Source organism: Aquarana catesbeiana, linkage group LG05, assembly GCF_042186555.1.
Source record: "Aquarana catesbeiana isolate 2022-GZ linkage group LG05, ASM4218655v1, whole genome shotgun sequence".
NCBI classification, from domain to species: domain Eukaryota; kingdom Metazoa; phylum Chordata; class Amphibia; order Anura; family Ranidae; genus Aquarana; species Aquarana catesbeiana.
Genome location: NC_133328.1, coordinates 627855347 through 627875388, shown reverse-complemented (window position 1 = coordinate 627875388; position 20042 = coordinate 627855347). Strand labels below are relative to the sequence as shown.

Genomic DNA, 20042 nt, shown 5'->3' with positions numbered 1-20042 from the left:
TAGAAATCAGCAGCTGCGATATTTCTAGCTGCTGACTTTTAAAAAGAAATGGAACTCCGCTTTAAGGAGAGTGATGAGTGGAAAACTGTGTTTAATACCAGAACAGGCCATTATGTGTACCTCATAATGCCTTTTGGCCTTTGTAACATCCTGGCAGTTTTCCAGGAATTTATTAACCATGTCCTCTGAGATTTGTTGCAGTTGTGTTGGGGTTTATCTCGACGATATCCTCATATTTTCCAAGTCCCTGGAGAGCCACCACACAGATGTCTGTTATGTGCTTCAGAAACTAAGAGAGAACAATCTCTATTGTAAATTGGAGAAGTGCGAATTCCATCGTGAACAGGTTAAATTCCTGGGTTATGTAATTTCCACTGCTGGTTTTTCTATGGACCCAGAGAAACTTTCAGCAGTCCTACAGTGGTTGCGACCTGCGGGTTTACGTCCTCTGCAGCGTTTTCTTGGCTTTGCCAACTATTATCGGAATTTTATTCGTAACTCTCGTCTCTGGTCAAGTCCCTGACTGATATGACCAGAAAGGACGGTAACCCACGGAGTTGGCCTCTGGAGTCAATTAAGGCCTTTGAGGGTCTCAAGGCTACCTTTGTTTCTGCTCCTGTGTTGGCACATCCTGATCCTACATTACCTTTTATACTTGAGGTTGATGCTTCGAGACTGGAGTTGGCGCCCTTCTGTCTCAACATCCTACCTCTGAGAGCGCTATGCATCCTTGTGGCTACTTTTCCAAGAAATTGTCACCTACGGAGTGCAATTATGAGATTGGTGACAGAGAGATATTAGCGATCATTTTAGCCCTGACAGAATGGAGACATCTCCTCGAAGGTACCACTGTGCCGGTTCTCATACTTACTGACCATCAGACTCTCACATTCTTGTCTGAGGCTAAATGCCTTTCTCCCAGAAGGGCACAATGGGCTCTTTTCTTGTCTAGTTTCAATTACATTGCTCCAGACTTATCATTCTCCCAAGGCTGCTGGCCACCCTGGAAAGAATCAACTCTTTTGGGCCATTTCCCAACAATTCTGGTGGCTTAGTCTACGTGCTGATGTAACCGCCTTCGTAGCTGCCTGTTCCGTGTGTGTTCAGAATAAGACTCCATGACACCTTCCAGTGGGCCTCCTACAACCCATACCCAATGGAGAGAGGCCCTGGACCCACCTGTCTATGGATTTCATTGTGCAGTTACCCAGGGCAACACAGTTATCCTTATGGTGGTTGACTGGTTCTCAAAGATGTGTCATTGTATTCCACTTAAGAAGTTGCCCACTTCTAAGAAACTGGCTTCCATTTTTGTACTTTTGCTTACATGGGTTACCCAAGGTGATTGTCTCAGACAGGGGTCGTCAGTTTGTGTTCCGGTCTTGGCGAGCCTTTTGTGCACAGTTGGGAATTCAGCTTGCTTTCTCCTCTGCATATCACCCGCAGTCTAATGGGGCCGTAGAACGAGCCAATCAGTCCTTGGAGCAATTCCTATGTTGCTATATTTCTGACCATCATAACAACTGGTCAGACCTCTTACCATGGGAGGAGTTTGCTCACAATAGTACCTTGAATTCTGCTTCCCGATTGTCCCCGTTTATGGCGAACTATGCTTTTTAACCTTCTATGTTGCCTGAGTCATTTGTTCTGCAGAGTATTCCTGCATTAGAGGAGCATCACCGTGGTCTTTGTTCCACTTTGGCACAAGTCCAGGAGGCTTTGCAACATGCTTATGATGGGTACAGACTCCTTGCTGACCGCAGACGCCTGCCTGCGCTATCCTACCAGGTTGGGGATAGGGTCTGGCTGTCATCTCGCAACCTCCAACCACGTTTCCTTCTCTGAAGTTCGCACCTCGGTTTATTGGGCCTTTATTGGGCCTATTCTTCGCAGGATTAACCCAGTGGCTTATGCATTAGACCTTCCTTCTAATATGCGTATCTCAAATGTATTTCATGTTTCCTTATTAAAATCTTTGGTCTGCAACCGCTTTACCACCTCTTTGCCTCGTCCTCACCCTGTACAGGTTGAGAACCATGAGGAGTATGAAGTACAGTCCATTATTGACTCCCATAGGTTCCGTGGGCGCATACAGTACCTGGTGCATTGGAAAGGGTCCGGAGAAATGCTCTTGGGTCTCATCCTCGGACATACATGCCCTTGTCCTCCTCCGTGATTTCCAAAGGCGTTTTCCCCTCAAGCCTGGTGGTCCTCCGAGGGAGAGGGGTCATTGAGGAGTGGGTACTGTCAGGGCTGGGCTCAGACCTAACTTCTCAAAGCTGGCTGCTCAGCTGTCGGCTAATTGCCAGCTCCTTTCTCTCCACAGTCACTCACCTGTTTATGATATCCTGCTCATCAGTCCTGCCTACTTAAGCCGTCCAGTCCAGATGATCTCTGCCTTCGCCCTGGTCACATCTCTAGAGACGCTCTCCTGTGTTCCTGTTAAGGACTTGCTTGGCTGACATTCCTTCTGGCTCCAGATCCTGCTTGCTGTTCTACTACGCTCCTCTCTGACTCCCTGACGTTTTGGCTTGTCTGATTATCCTTTCCGGTTCCTGAACTCTGGCTATGCTTTCACTACGTTTACTCTGTTCACTTTTTTTTATTATTATTAAACAAGTGTGATTTAACTGTACTTCTGTCTCGGTCTGATTCATGGTTTCTGACAATGATCTCCTGCAACTACTTTTTTGTCTACATGTACTGATTCCTGCAATGGCATTGTTTAACCAAGCTGCTTACATGTTGCTCAGTCACTGAATAATATTTGTGGCTATTCTCTCTCAGATGATACTCTTTTTTTTTTTTTTAATTGCAATATAAAATTTGTCTAATCAAGCCTAACCAAGCTGCTTATATACTGTCCAGCCATTGAACAATACTTGTGGAAATTTTATCTCAGATCATACACACTAATTTTTATTGCAAGTTAAAACTTGAAAACTTGTCTAATCTTTCCCTCTTTTTCTGCTACCTAACCAAGCTTTTTACATATTGTCCAGACACAGAACAATATTTGTGGCTTCTGTTGCCTGTCTTGTCTCGTTCGATTTGCTCCCTATTTAGGCGCTCACGTATTGTCCTGATGCTAGCCAATTTCTACCGAACACATACTCATCCTAAATTTGAAATATTTTAGGAGTAACTGGGGATATGGGGATGGAAGGGAGTTTATGGATAGTGGGGTTGTGGTTTAGAAGTGTTTTAGTGCACTCGGTTTTCAAATTTCATTTAACTTTTAGAACCTTGCATTGTGGTACTGCAAAAAAGGTCACAAACTATACCAATAAAGTTTTGTGCTAATTTTTAACAAAGTTGAGGGCTTTATGTTTATTTTTATTCCTTTATTTTTTTTAGTAAACTTTCCTATAGCTTTTTGGATCCCTTCGCGTTTGCCATTTTTTGAAGGCAGACTGGTCTCTGTTGTCTACTGACCTGATCCCTAATTCTTATGCTGCGTACACACGGTCGGACTTTTCGGCTACAAAAGTCCGACAGCCCGTCCGACAGACTTTCGACGGACTTTTGGCGGACTTGCGGCAGACTTTCTAACAAACGGACTTGCCTACATACGATCACACAAAAGTCTGACGGATTCGTACGTGATGACGTGCACCGGACTAAAATAAGGAAGTTGATAGCCAATAGCTTCCCTAGCGTGGGTTTTATGTCCGTCGGACTAGCATACAGGCGAGCGGATTTCTGGGTCCGGCGTAGTTACGACGTAAAGTTTTGAAGCATGTTTCAAATCTAAAGTCCGTCAGATTTGCGGCTGGAAAAGTCCGCTGAAAGTCCGGGGAAGCCCAAACACGATCGGATTGTCAGCCGTCTTTGGTCCATCGGCGTCCGTCGGACTTTTGTAGACGAAAAGTCCGACCATGTGTACACGGCATAAATCCTGCACTCTCTGCTCTACTTAATCCTGCCCCTTGGGCTCTCTGCTTTACTTAATCTTGACCCCTGCGCTTTGTTTTATACCCCCTTACCCATAGCAGCATAGGTTCAGGTTTTATATAACTATACCCTTTTAAGCCCCTCCCACTGTACCTCCAGTTTGGCCACACCCATGGTTTGCTACGATGCACTAAACGGACAGCATCATTCCCCATGTGTCTATTTCTTTTCAGGGCATGTTAAAAAAAAATGGTGGTTTTATGGGTTTGGCTACAAATAAGGGTGCGATTTTGTTGCTGTGGTCAGTAGGGTGTCACCAGATTTAAATTTGAATATCTGGTAACCTTATTTTACCTGCATTTTTTAAGTTGGTGTCAGGACCACTTTAACATCAGTGATTCAACTGCATCATTACTTTTCGATTGTTTCCACCTCTCCATCTGCAAGTCCTGGAGCCCTCGCACCATACAGCGGCATCCTGACGATCTTTTGAACGATTGCCAAGTCTCATTCACCCAACTCCTCATTTCACCCCTTTTACTCTCACGGCTTGTCAAGCACAAGTGGATGTTTTGCTGTTTAATTAGAGCAAATCGTCTTCCTGGCGCTCCGGCAAGATGAGACGTTACACTTTTTCTGTTAACCAGTTCTAGAGGGACTGTCGGAGTTTAAACAGGTGGATGATGGAGTGTCAGATGTATTCCTTTTTGTCAGTAAACCCAGCATGAGACGCTCGCTGCTTTTGTCAAGGCTCTCCGAGTTGGTGGCATATGATACGCACAGGGCCGCCGTCAATGTTTTATCAAAAGTTGTAAAGGAAACTATTGTGTCACACTAAAATATAAATAAATCCCAACTGAATGACATTTCATTTTCAAAAGCAGTGTGTCATATACAGTCGGCTTTTTTTTTTTTTTTTTTAATAAAATTTTATAAAATGTAATATTTTCTAACAAATTAGTTGCTTTTACCTCTTTTTTCAATCCTTTGTTGCATCTCAGTGTTGCTCATCTGCTACAGCAGTGGTTCTCAACTCCAGTCCTCAGGACCCACCAACAGGCCAGGTTTGCAAGATAGCTGAAATACATCACAGGTGATATCACTTGCTGCTCAGTGATTGCAGTATTCTAGTCTGCAACTCCCCCAAGGTAATACTTAAAATCTGGCCTGTTGGTGGGTCCCGAGGACAGGAGTTGAGAACCACTGTGCTACAGCCTCTTTGCAGACACTTCCTGTCTACGTGCACTCCGATGGCTACATTGCGTTTTATTTGTGCGAGTTTTTGGATGGTGCCAACAGTGGACCATGTGTGCGGAAACTTCCACTTTTATGCCCCGTACACACGGTCGGATTTTCCGACGAAAAATGTGTGATAGGACCTTGTTGTCGGAAATTCCGACCGTGTGTAGGCTCCATCCCACATTTTCCATTGGATTTTCCAACACAAGAAGTTTGAGAGCAGGCTATAAAATTTTCCGACAACAAAATCCGTTGTCGGAATTTCCGATCATGTGTACACAAATCCGACGCACAAAGTGCCACGCATGCTCAGGATAAATAAAGAGATGAAAGCTATTGGCTACTGCCCTGTTTATAGTCCCGACGTACGTGTTTTACATCACCGCGTTCTGAACGATCGGATTTTCCGACAACTTTGTGTGACCGTGTGTATGCAAGACAAGTTTGAGCAAACATCCGTCGGAAAAAATCCTAGGATTTTGTTGTCGGAATGTCCGATCAATGTCCGACTGTGTGTACGGGGCATTAGTCTTCATTAGCGGCCCATGCGACAAGGTGACAATGCAGGATCACAACTGGGTGACAGGGAATGAGCGTTATTACCCTATAACAGGAAGTATCTGAACTGGAACCTTCAAGGCAGGATCAGGTATTATTCCATGAAAGCTGCAGATTACAAACTTTTGAAGGCAACATTTGAAATGATAATTGATATAGAAAGTGCAGTGCTGAGTCATGAAATACTTGCATAAACCTAAAAAATTATGTGAAACAAAAACAACATATAAAGTGCACGATTAAAAATCCATGTAAGGAAGTGCAAAAAAAGTCCATAATAATATTAAATGTCCCACAGGTGGATATTTGATTGGTGAACAACTTCATGTGTAATTGTGGAATATAAAACCTCCAGACGCCGCCCGCCGCTGCCGACGCCTCCGGTAAGCGGCGGAGGGCACCGGAGTGCGACAATAGGGTCCTCTCTGTGGCTGGGCATGGAGACGAGTGACGGGAAGATGGCCCCCACCTGTCTCCATGACATTGCAGGGCGGAAGCGACGTAAAAATGTCACTTCTGCCCAAAGCTCTTACAGGGCCATTTTTTAAAATCTTTTTTTATGACTTTTTTTTTTTTTTATAGCATTTTAATCTAAATATGAGATCTGAGGTCTTTTTGACCCCAGATTTCATATTTAAGAGGTCCTGTCATGCTTTTTTTTCTATTACTAGGTATGTTTACATTCCTTGTAATAGGAATAAAAGTGACACAATTTAAAAAAAAAAAAAAAACAATGTAAAAATAAAATGTAAAATAAATAAGAAAAAAAAAAAAAATTTTAAACGCGCCCCGTCCCGCCAAGCTCGCACGCAGAAGCGAGCGCATACGTGAGTAGCCCGCATATGAAAACTGTGTTCAAACCACACATGTGAGGTATCGCTGCGATTGTTAGAGCGAAAGCAATCATTTTAGCCCTAGACCTCCTCTTTAACTCAAAACATGCAACCTGTAGAATTTTTTTTAAACGTCGCCTATGGAGATTTTTAAGGGTAAAAGTTTGTCGCCATTCCTCGTGCGGGCGCAATTTTGAAGTGTGACATGTTTGGTATCAATTTACTCGGCGTAACATTATCTTTCACAATATAAAAAAATTGGGCTAACTTTACTGTTCTCTTATTTTTTTATTCAAAAAAGTGTATTTTTTCCAAAAAAAGTGCGCTTGTAAAACGGCTGTGCAAATACGATGTGACAGAAAGTATTGCAACGACTCTAGGGTGTTAGTAAAAAAATTGTATACTGTTTGAGGGTTCTAAGCAGTTTTCTAGCAAAAAAACTGTTTTTAACTTTAACTTGTAAACAACACATCTAAAAAAAGAGGCTCGGTCCTTAAGTGGTTAAAGTTTATGTAAGATTTTAATGATTGCATTTGAATCTACTTTAACCCTATTACGATCCATTTAACCCATTTTTTTTAAAGCTTGCAAGTTCAGACCTAGTTTATCAGCATTGGTATGTGGCAATAACTCTCTTTGCTGCAAAGTTAATTCATATTCTCACAGCAAGGGGCTTTTTACATTTGAACTTATGTAGCACCCTCCTAGATAGTTGCTAGGATTAGGTAGATTTCGTTTTGGCTCACTGTGTTCGGTGAAGCTGTATTTTTGCCGTTAGGTAAATTTAGCTTGCGTCACTGTAATCAGTGTGCCTGCAATTGCTGTGTTATGTAAATTTAGTTGTGCTCACTGTAATCAGTGTAGCTGCATGTGATTAGTTAGGCTTGTTTGGTGTTTCAGCTGCTGCTGGTTTGTTTCTTTTGCTTTCCAGAAAACAGTAGAATTCTCTGGAACATAGGTGTGAAGCAATGCAAATAGCAGCATGAATATTTATACAGCTCTGACCAGTCCCAGGGAGGGTGGCCCTGAAGGCTGCTGTGTGTCTGTTTAACCACTTCAGCCCCGGAAGGTTTGCCTGCTTAATGACTGGGCCATATTTTGCGATACGGCACTGCGTCGCTTTAACTGACAGTTGCGCGGTCATGCAACGTTTTACCCAAACAAAAGTGATGTCCTTTTTTTCACACATATAGAGCTTTCTTTTGGTGGTATTTGATCACTTCTGCGGTTTTTATTTTTTGCGCTATAAACAAAAAAAGAGCGTCAATTTTGAAAAAAACAAAACACAATATTTTGTACTTTTTGCTATAATAAATATACCCAATTTTTTTTAAAAAGCACATTTTTTCCTCAGTTTAGGCTGATATATATTCTTCTACACATTTTTGGTAATAAAAATCGCAATAAGCGTGTATTGATTGGTTTGCACAAAAGTTATAGCGTCTACAAACTATCGGAAAGATTTATGGCATTTTCATTATTATTATTTTATTTTTTTTTTACTAGTAAAGGCGGTGATCTGCGATTTTTATCGGGGCTGCGACATTATGGCGGACAGATTGGACATTTTTGACACATTTTTGGGACCATTGACATTTATACAGCAATCAGTGCTATAAAAATGCACTGATTACTGTGTAAATGTCACTGGCAGGGAAGGGGTTAACACTAGGGGGCGATCAAGGGGTTAACTGTGTTCCCTCATGTGTGTTCTATCTGCAGGGGGATGGGAGTGATCAGAGATGACAGATCGTTGTACCTAGCTAGTAGGAACACACGATCTGTCTCTCCTCTCCTCACAGAACAGGGATTTGTGTGTTTACAGACGCACACGTCCCTGTTCTGGCTCTCATGCCCGCGATTGCACGTGACCGCCGGCCATGCGCATCGGTTCCTCCGCAGTGCAGCGGGCGCACGTGCGCTTGCTATCGCCGCTTAAAGGGCCGACGTACATCTACGACGGCTCACGGGAACGGCTACAGAGAGCTGACTGAGGGACTGTCTGCTGTAGATCCAGTCTGGTATCACTAGAGAAAGGTGTCACATGGATGTAGGAAGGAGGCAACCAACTGTCCCTGGGCATTTTGTGAGTAAAGGTTGCTGTGAGAGATCTTAGAGACTTTTGGGCTGCTGCCACTGCTCTGGTGCTATAGAGAGTCAACTGTGTGTGTGTGTGTGTAAAGGGGACATCGGCTGGTGTCCTGAAGAGCTCAGTCTATCCTTTCTTGGTGAAGGGACTCTGCTCTTATTGCTCAAAGAAAAAAGTGTGTATCAAAAAACAACAAAGAAAAATTCCCAGCTGACTTACCAACCAGCCTGCAATAAAGCAAATTGACCTTGTATTGTTTGGTTTGCACACATTTGCAAATATATGCTTAAAGCTGAGTTCCACCCACGTTTGCAAGGTGGTCTTAAACTAAAGACCACCCCTCATTTTTGGATATCTATTTTTTTTTCTTTCCTACCTTTTTAGAAAGAATAAATTTGCTTAAGTCCTAGCCCAGCCGCGGCGCAGTACGTCACGTCCTCTTCTGCCCTCCTCCTTCTCCCCTGCTGCCTTCTGGGACCTGTGTGTGTTCCAGAAGACGAGCTAGCCATTCACAAAGCGCCGCGTGTCTTGCGCATGCACAGCAGGAAAGCGGCTGTGAAGCTTGAAGGCTCCACTGCCGGTTTCCCTTATTTGGAATGGCAGCGCCTGCACCCGAGCTGGTGGACAAATCAGCCGGGGGGGGGGGGGGGGGGGGGGAGACATCGTGGGCTCCCTGGTCAGGTAAGTGTCCTTATTAAAAGTCAGGAGCTACATTACTTGTAGCTGCTGACTTTAAAAAAAAAAAAAAGCTGGAACTCCGCTTTAAGCTGCAGGGCCACTTCACAGCACCCAAGTGTACTGTAGTCCTAATTCTATAAAGATTGAGAGCCTCCAAAGTTGGAGCACATCATATAAAATAATTGATAGAATAAGGGAAGGGATGACTGAAGGGAGCCCACCCCTCCTTAAATGTATAGGGGCGCCCTGAACACTCAGCAATAGCACAAGGAGAGCAAAGGTGTCCAGTGTGCCCCCTCACCAAATAACCAACGGTACAAGCAAATGGCAACCACCCCAACCTATAACTGGCCTTTGCAGCAAGAAGCAAATGAAAGGGTGATGACCGGCAAGCTGTTTGTCCTGTCTAACAATTCACATTAAAACCAGAAGCTTGTGTGCTTTCAACTGGTTCTACCTCAAAGCCAAGTCCACAGTTTGCTTCTGCAAGGACTTGTGCTTCAGCTCTACAGAAGGAAGTTTACAGGAAAGATGAATGCGGCCAAATTACAAGGATATCCTGGACGAAAACCTTCTCCAGAGTGCTCAGGACCTCAGACTGGGCCCGAAGGTTTACCTTCCAACAAGACAATGACCCTGAGCACACAGCTAAAATAACGAAGTAGTGGCTTCACAACAACTCCGTGACTGTTCTTGAATGGCCTAGCCAGAGCCCTGACTTAAACCCAATTGAGCGTCTCTGGAGAGACCTAAAAATGGCTGTCCACCAACAAGGAGGAATGGCAGAGGATCCCCAAATCCAAGTGTGAAAAACTTGTTGCATCTTTCCCAAAAAGACTCATGGCTGTATTAGATCAAAAGGGGCTTCTACTAAATACTGAGCAAAGGGTCTGAATACTTAGGACCATGTGATATTTCAGATTTTCCTTTTTAATAAATCTGCAAAAATGTCAACAATTCTGTGTTCTTCTGTCAATATGGGGTACTGTGTGTACATTGAGGGAAAAAAAATGAACTTAAACATAAATATATATATATCTTTCTTTAGTTATTTTTTATTGGTTGAACTACATGGACTTGTGTCTTTTTTCAACCTAACTATGTAACTATGTATACTTAACGCTCTTTCTTGCTGGCGGTCCTTCAGACTTCTTTCTGGTTATATTTCAGGGGCTTCTAACCAGCGGCGTGGAGTTTGAGTCCCTCCCGGCTGCGCTTTCGCTCCCTGCAGAGTCCGGCCTCTATCCAGTAACACTAGTGGGCGTGCCTAGAACCACTGGCCAGATAACTGTCAATGGTGAGTATTCATTTACACTACATTAAGAAAGTCACATGGCTTCAAAAAGACTGAAAGTAAGAAATCAACTACCGGCTAGTGGTCAATTTATTGGAAATCATTGGACAAAAAATTGTATATGTTGCCCTTTGCTACTTACTATAAAAAAAAAAAAATTATTTTAAAAGCTGAAGTTATTTACTAGATTAGTCTCTGCTAGGGACCAACTTATTCAATTTAAATTCCTGCATCGTATATATCTTACTCCAGCTGGATTGGCTAAGATTTTCCCTACCCAGTCACCTAGTTGCTTGTGGTGCAGTTCCCTCACTGTCGATTTCATGCATATCTTTTGGAATTGCTCAAACATCCAAGCTTTTTGCAAAGGGGGTCACAGAATGTATAGCAGAAGTAACCGCCAGGAATATACAGCCCATGATAGAGGTGTGCCTTTTGGGTCTGGTAGACAATCTAGCCCCAAAGAGAGTAACTCGTTCTTTGCTGACAATCATAATTAATTACGCTAGAAAAATTATAGTGTTATCATGGAAAAAGCCCAATCCTCCATTTGTATCAGCGTGGAAGGGGGTGATTAAAAGGGCTGCACCTTTATACAAGGCTACATACATTAGCAGGGGCATACCACAGAAATTTGATTACGTGTGGGGCAGTTGGATGCATAGTGAAACTACGGTGGCGGATTGAGTGGCACCTAATAGAAGGCACCGGTTGTGACATTTAACATGTATGTAACTATTTGACATATTGAAACTTACTATTAACTGTCATTAGGAAAATGTGGCCTTATTATCGTTATTTTGATCCTATCACTGAGTGAGGGTCTGGAAGGAGGAGAGAGTCAGTGCTGAACAAATGTAAATAGTTCTTTTTGTGTGTGGGTCTTGTGTATACTTGTTATGTTAAAAAGCAATAAATAAAACTTTTCAAAAAACAAAAAAGCTGAAGTTATCTAAAAAAAAATATTCTGCAGCTAGTCACATCACTTACCTGTAATGGATGTCCTACATTGTTCCGGCTGCTGGATCCTGGAGAAATCTTCACTATAGGGATGCCCCATCCTCTTCCTGTCTTTTGGCACATCATTGGTTAACAGATTTGGGTCCTCAGGCAGAACAGCAGTACAGATGATCCGATGGGGACACGCTTCCTCCTCCTCCTCCCTTTCCATTGAGAAAAGTTCCTCATTGGTTATTATATTAAGATATATGTGGCGCTAACTCAATAAATGTGAATAGAACAATGCATAAACAAATCAAAGAAATCAATATAGTGAATTCCACGTCAAGTCAGTATTCAGTGTAATAAAAGGCAGGTGCAATTGATTAAATATGTAAAACTTCAAGTCCAGAAATAAAAATCCAAAATTCATAAAAGTGCAGAAAAGTACATGTGCACACAGAATCTTCAATGTCAGCGACATACAAAATGATGTATTTCATCATTAATTGTTTTTCATCTATTTATACTTCTTAGAGGCACAATTAAAGTCCCATACAGTACTATAGACCTTTTTAGGAACACATTTGCACATTCAATGTCAGCGAGACGTGCATTACAAAGTGCAATTATCAAAATTGCAAATAAGCTTCCATTATAAATGTGTAGTCACAATCTCCTCCACCATCATCCGTAATCCACCACAAGTGTGCCCAAGCCTCTCACCTCAAGTAAAGACCCCAACGGTCTAATGGCACTTCAGGTAGATAAAAATCATGAGGGCACTATGCGATTCCCAATCTTCTCCTTGGAGTGTCAGACACGGTTGAGGTATGCAGTAATGGCGGTGGATAGGAACAAGCAGTGTTCTCCCTCTATGTTAAATATGCCCTACTTAGACTCCTCCACTCACCTCCATTTACAACTCATAGAAATTAAAGGAAATCTTAATAGTGTAGTATTTCAATCAAATCAAATTTATTTGACAGCAGCAACTTACATATAAAATTGGAATTATCAGCATTGATCTGTTCAAAAACTTCCGCGACCCGAAGTAGAACGTCAGGTGATGATGTTCTTCCGGTTGTGGCTGAGACCGGAAGTTTTTGGATAGATAGTGATAGATAATAGATGCTGATAATTCCAATTTTAGATGTAAATTGCTGTGAAATAAATTAGATTTTATTGAAATACTACACTATGGGGATTTCCTTTATCTTCTATGGAGGAGAGAGTCTATGTAGGACATATTTAACACTGCTTGTTCCTATCCACCACCATTACTGCATGACCTCTACCGTGTCTGACGCTCCAAGGAGAAGATTGGGAATTGCATAGTATCCTCATGATTTTTATCTACCTGAAGCGCCATTAGACCGCTGGGGTCTTTACTTGAGGTGAAACTGTGAGTTGTAAATGGAGGAGAGTGGAGGAGTCTAAGGGGGACATATTTATCATAGAGGGAGAACACTGATTGCTCCTACCCACCTACCATTATACAAAAATGCTCCAAAAATTTGAAAAACAAAATCATACATTAACAAACGGTCGATGATAGATAGTCCACTATACAGTGCTAAATTAGTGAAGTCCAAATATAATAATCCTAAATAAAGTGCCAAGTGAATGGTTGTGGGAATCAGGCCCCTCCAGGGACAACAAAGACGCAGTAATGAGAGCCCGTGCCAGAGAGATAAGATAAATAAGGATGTAAAAAAAATGGTTAAAATCCTACGCTTATCCTTATTACTCTGCTGGTGAAGGGAAGTGTGACTATTGAAATGGAGAAATCAAACACATAAATAAATAAATGAAAATATATAGATAAACAAAAGCTGCGACCTAAAAGGTTTGAACCCCTACCATAAGCATCTAATTATCTATGCTTATGGTAGGGGTTTCGGACCTATCTAAAGTAAATAAGGACACCACTTCAGTGCACCTTCACCATCCAATCCAAAATACGCTTACTGGATTTGACCTCTTAAGTAATGATAAGTCAAAATGCACTTGTATCACAGAAAAACGTGCTATTCCACAGATAGGTGGCATCTTTAAGCAATAACTACCTGTCAGAAACCATGAAATCAGGCGGAGACAGAAGTACAGTTAAATTACACTTGTTTAATAATAAAAGTAAAAAGAACAAACGTAGTCAAAACATAGCTAAAGTTCAGTAACCAGAACGGATAGTCAGCCAAGCCAGGAGCAAGGGATCAATGTAGTGGAACAGCAAGCAGGATCTGGAGCCAGAAGGGATGTCAGCAAAGCAAGTCTTGGACAGGATCGCAGGAGAATGTTTCTGTGATGTTGACCAAGGCAAAGGCAGAGATCCACTGGGCTGAACAGCTTAAGTAGGCAGGACTGACGAGCAGGATATCAGCAGCTGAGTACCTGTGGAGAGATAGGAGCTGGCAATTAGCCGGCAGCTGAGCTCCCAGCTCAGGGAACGAAGGGCTGAGCCCAGCCCTGACACTCCCATCATTCCAAGACTACGAGCTTGACCATAATCATGGAGAGAAAGCCAGGTAACCATAAATCCGTAAAAGCCAGTGGTTTATTAAAACAAAGTAATGATACTCACAAACATTATCAGCTTGATGATGTTGCGAATGTCTGGCCCTTCCCATGCATTACGTCACAACTGATGTCATCTGGGGCATGGATTCGGATTTCCGAAATCTAAAAGGGCCGATGGTACTATGTGATCAGCTCTATAATAATTAAAATTGACACTCTCAGGCCACCACTAGTTTTATTTTTTTAATTCCTTATTTAGCTTTTCTCAGAGTTATAGGGGGGATACATCAAATAATGACAACACCTCAGGAACTGAGATAGCAGGGTATAATAAAGCTAAGACATCACTGGAACTGGAAATAACCTCATCTATCTGTAGAAATCGAGAACTTGTCTAAAGATAGGGATGTATAAGATTCCTGGGGTAGGGGGTTACACCACTAGTTTTATGTTGGGTAGCTTTAATACCCTTGAGATGGGTCAAGCCCCATATAAACTTTAATAATTTATTTTGGAGTATTCACAGAATGAGATTAGGTATAGGAATGGGAAGCAATAAAAAGAAATGAAGTAGCTTTTGGAAAAATTCTATTTTTTAATGACAGTTAATTTACCAATCCAGAGGATTTGATATCGGCTCTAGAAGTGTAGGAGAGCAGTAATATAAGAAGGGGATAATTTGATTGGTATGCAATAGTGAAATTTCCACGTGGGAATTTTGGTAAGCTTTCTGCTAACTTTGAAGCTGATTTCCATGTTTCCTGTCACTTTAGATAGTTTGTGTGGACCAAGATGGTCCAAACAAATGATTTCCTTCACTAACTGCTGCAGTGTCTCAAAGCCCTGTATGAACTATATGTAGCTTCAGCTACATACAGTACACAGCACTGGATTCTGGCTGTAAGGCTTCCCATCTCATACCCAGAACAATACAGAGTCGGTCTGAGCGGCACTCATCCATTCATAGGCAGCTTTGTACTCTGTGAATTAATACAAAGCTTCCTCTGATTAACTGAGTCGAAGAGTGCGACGTCATTATCATGCCTCTCCTCAACTCTGCTCCTTTGTTTATTATAGGCTGACAAAAACAAAAAATATTACAAAAAATGTTTTTTTTTTTTTTTTTTTGGAGTTAATTCAAATATTTTTATTTAAGTAATTGTTTCTGACAATCACATTATTTTTTTTTTTTTTTCAAAAGATTTTATTGAAAATTTTCACAGAATAACAGGTAGAGTTTGACATACAGTTCAGTGAAGCAGGTCACATTTTTTCAATAGGCTTTGATAGGTAAAAACAGGGAATACAAGAGCAGTTGATAGAGAGTGAATACGGGCGTATGGCCCTGGTAGGTAATGAAGTAAATATTGATATATGTACAAACTATGGGTGTTGGCTCGATGAGATTGGATGTAGTGTGCAGGGGGAGGTTCAGAACGTTTTGTGAGCACCTCCGATTACGTTCACCCCTAAATGGGACCTTCGCTGTGAACGAAAAGGGAGGAACAGGGAGAGACATGAGATATGCTTAATTATAACGGTCTGGTGAGTGACGGGTGGATGTGTCAAAAGAGGTTAAATACATCCGAAGCTCAGGCCAAGCCTAAGGAGTGTCGGTCGTGTGGGGGAGATCTATTAGTGGCGAAAAAGGAAGGGTAGTGAGTGTGTAAGAAAATGTTATGATCAGATCTTGTGCGCCTGAGTATGTCAGGTCAATGTCGTTTGAGGTGGGGAGAACGGGGTAATAGGGGATAGAGTGGGTGTTAGGGGGGGGTCGGTAGGGGACAGGCCACAGAGAGCTCTCAGGGGTGAGGAGGGGGTGAAGATGAAGAGGTCGAGCGTGTTTGGGGCTGTCTGTAGTGGAGCCAGCATGCCCAGGTGATCTGGAAGTTAGTGGGTGTGTCTTTGGCTTGGGCAATGAGTTGTTCCATATTCGCTATCCTGTCGACCCTGTGGATCCATTCCTCTAACGTGGGAGGGGCGGGACGTCTCCAATGTGCGGGAATACACAGGTTGGCTGCATTGATCAGATGTAAAGTTAGAGATTTTTTGTAGGAGCCGGGGGATCCTGGGGTGTGGTGCAATAAGTAGCGGGCAGGGGAGAAGTCTGGGGTGTAAGTGGTGATTTGAGAGATTAGCTGATGGATTTCTGACCAGAATGGTTGTATGAGGGGGCATTCCCACCATATGTGGAGCAGGGTACCACGAGAGGCATTACACCTCCAGCATGTCGGAGGGACTGAAGGGTGGAAGTGGTGTATCTTGTCGGGGGTCCGATACCATTTTGAAAATAATTTGTATCTATTCTCCTGTGTCGTGACGTTGATGGAGCCCTTATGCATGAGGGTGAATATGTGCTCCCATTCCGTGGGGGTGAGGTCTAGTGTCAGGTCTTTTTCCCACTGTTGTATAATTTTGTCTTCTTTGACCCTATGACCTGAGAATAGAAGGGAGTAGTTTACAGAAATTAGGTGACCCTGAGGTTCTGTAGAAGTGCAGAGAGATTCAAATTGGGTGAGATCTCTGTGCCAGAGGGATGATTGTCTGGATGATTGAAGGAAATGTCTCACTTGTAAATATTTGTAAAAGGGTATGTCATGGTTGGGCATTTTGACAGAGAGGGTGTGGAAAGGGAGGAGAATCCCATTGTGATAGAAATTCTGCGCCCTAGCTTGCGAGGTGAGAGAATCCAATGTTGGGTCTTTTAAGGTGAGTCCAGGGGGGAAGTCTGGGTTATTGTCCAAAGGGGTCATGGGGCCTGGCGAGGTCGAAAGGGCAAGTAATTTGCAAGTTCTTTTGAAAAGAGAGAGTGTGGTACCAATGAGAGGGTGTGAGGTGAGTTCTCTGGGAACATTTGCGTGGGTTATCCAAGGTGCGTTGCAAGTGGGGAGGTCTGCGAATGAAGCTTCCAGGGTGATCCAATCCTTTGAGGGACGGTGGACATGCCAATCCACCAGTCTGGTCAGGTGGCAGGCCCAATAGTATTTTTGGAGATCTGGGAGACCCAGACCCCCCCTTTGTTTGGGAAGAATTAACCTATCCCAGCTAAGGCGTGGATGTTTGGAGGCCCACACAAAGGTCCTGCAGAGAAGTCTGTAGGAGGCAAAGAGGGAAGGTGGTAGTGCAATCGGGATGGCTTGGAGGAGGTATAGAAGTCTTGGAAGAATATTCATCTTTAATATTGCGATTCTGCCCATCCAAGAAAATGAGCCTAGATTCCATTTCTTTAGGTCATCCTGGATGGATCTAAGCAGCGGGGGGAAGTTTCTGGTGTACAGGTCTGTTAGATGGGTGGTAATCTTTATTCCCAGGTATGTGATTTCAGATCTTTCCCAGATGAAAGGAAAGTTATTCCGGCACAGGTCTACCGTTTCCTTCGGTAAGGTGATATTTAAGGCTTTGGATTTTTCAAAATTTATTTGAAGATTGGATAAGTTTTTGAAAAGAGCAAAGTCCGCCAGGAGGTTAGGGATAGTCGTTATAGGGCCCATCAGAAAGAGTAAGATATCGTCGGCGTAGGCCGCTAGTTTATATTGCTTTTGTCGTATGTCAATTCCTCTGATAGCAGGGTTATTTCTCAGTTTGCGGAGTAAGGGTTCTATCGTCATGATGAAAATTAGGGGTGATAGGGGGCATCCCTGGCGGGTCCCATTGGACACAGAGAAGGCGCTCGACAAGCCGCCATTAATCCGTATTCTAGCGGTCGGCGAGGCGTATAGTGCTAGGATCATTTGTAGCATACGTGGGGGAAGGCCAGCTGCCCGCAGGGTGGCTTCCATGTAGTCCCACGCGACCCGGTCGAACGCCTTCTCTGCGTCCAGGGAGAGAAAGAATCCTTTTGTAGTGGTTGTAGTAAGCCAGTGGTGAATGTTGAGTGCCTTTGTGGTGTTGTCTCTGGCCTCTCGGCCAGGGACAAAACCTACTTTGTCAAGAGAGATAAGGGATGGAATAAAGGGGAGAATGCGGTTGGCAAGAACTTTAGCGTATAGCTTTAAATCCACGTTGAGAAGGGATATGGGGCGGTAACTGGGGACTAATGTGGGGTCTTTGCCCTGTTTTGGAATAAGTGTGATATGGGCTTCCAGTAAATCTTTGTGAGCGGTGGAAGGTGTTGTAAGGTCATTAAGTGCTTTTGTTAAGTGTGGTACAAGAATAGTCGGGAATGTTTTGTAGTAGGCTGTCGTGAGGCCATCCGGTCCTGGGCTTTTGCCTGTCTTCATTTGTTTTAAGGCCTCGAGGATTTCGTTAGTAGATATTGGGAGGTCCAGTGTATGTGAGTCCTCAGGGGAGAGCGGGGTAGGGCCAAATTGTGTTAAGAAGTCAGTAAGTGTTTTCGTGCGATCTTCCGCTGTGCCTGTCGTCTGAGTAGGTGAAAGGTTATACAAGTTCGTGAAATATTGGACGAATTGCGCCGAAATACCTTCATTGGTGACCACTGCCTCTCCATTGGGGTTGATAAGCTTGTGAACTGTACGAGAGGCTTTCTTGGTTTGAAGAGCCCTCGCCAGAAGTTTACCGGCTTTATTGCCGAATTCGTAATAAAGTTTTTGAGACAGTGCGAACTTGCCTTTAACCATTGCCGTCAGTGTTTCTAAGAGTTCTTCTCTAGCCTGGGAGAGGTCATCTATTGACGCGATAGAGAGGGAGGCCTTATGTGTCTGTTCTAGGGCGCGGATACGGGCCGTTAGCTCCTCAATGCGGGTGTTTGTAAGTTTTTTTCGGTGTGCAGCTATGGCCATTAGTTCTCCGCGGATGACACATTTGTGAGCCGCCCATGTGATTGTAGGTGTTATGGCAGGAGTAGCATTTTCTTGAAAGAAGTTGGAGAGGCAAGTGGTCAGTCTTTGAATGTACATCTCGTCCGTTAGTAAAGAGCTGTCTAGACGCCAAATGCGTGTCTTTATGTTGGGTGAGCCCCAACGTAAGGTCATGGAGATGGGGTTGTGGTCTGAGAGTATGGCCGGGTCTATGGTGGCTGTAGAGAGGCATGAGAGGTCAGTTTGTGAGAGAAAGAAGTGGTCAAGTCTAGAGTACTTATTGTGTGGAATGGAGAAGAAGGTAAAGTCTTTTTCTTTGGGATGTAATGTACGCCAGGTGTCATGAAGAAGTAGATTATGTAACTGTTGCTTGATCGACTTTAGTGCCCGGTAGGACAGAGAGGAGGCCCCGTTGGACGTGTCTAAGGAGGGGGTTAAGGGTATGTTGAAGTCGCCGCCCAGAATGAGGGTCCCCGATTGGAAGCTAGAAAGTTGTTGGAGGGTGTTTCGGAAAAAGGTGACTTGGCCGGTGTTGGGAGCATAGATGTTGGCAATTGTGATATGTAATTGGTTCAAGGTGCCCTTAATGAAGAGAAATCGACCTAGCGGGTCAGTTTGTACGTCAGAAATTTGGATTGGACAATGTTTAGAAATTAGTATGGAAACGCCTTTTGATTTTGCCTCTGGGTTGGAGGAGTGGAAGGCTGTAGGGAAGAAGTGGTTTTTCAGTTTGGGGATAGAATCTGTCCTGAAATGGGTCTCCTGTATAAGAGCGATATGTGTTTTAGCTCGTTGTAGAGAATAAAGGAGTTGGGACCTTTTTTCGGGCACGTTGAGTCCTCGTATGTTTATTGCAAGTAGTTTGAGAGAGTGTAGCTGTGTCTGGGGTAAATCCATGGGGACACTGGAATTCTGCGGGCCTGTCATTGGCATTTGGGGGGAAAGGCCAAAGGGGGACACGGGGCAGAGGGGAGGTGGAGTCCGGTAAGCCGGAGAAGGATGAGGTGTAAGGGTGTTTGTATCTGGGGGAAAGGCCGACGAGATGTGGGACTATGTGTCCGACGACCTCTGGTGTCTTTAGTCGGCGTGGGATGGGACGCGAGCAGTGAGGGAGTCCCAACAGGGGTGACTACGCCACTGCTCGAACCCGCGTGGGGGTTAACCAAAAGCCCTGGCTGAGAGGGAAAAAACTAGGGGTGATAAGCAGTGGACGGGAAGTGAGCCGCGACCACAGGGAGGCG

General features: G+C 43.6%; 1 protein-coding gene across 1 annotated transcript in view; it reads left to right on the top strand.

The window, feature by feature from the left end:
* Window positions 1-20042, top strand: part of TRAPPC9 (trafficking protein particle complex subunit 9) — an 815095-nt gene that overhangs the window by 139889 nt on the left and 655164 nt on the right. The window contains exon 13 of the mRNA XM_073632292.1: window positions 10462-10588. Within this exon, the coding sequence (XP_073488393.1) occupies window positions 10462-10588 (127 nt within the window). The remainder of the gene's footprint in view (window positions 1-10461; window positions 10589-20042) is intronic.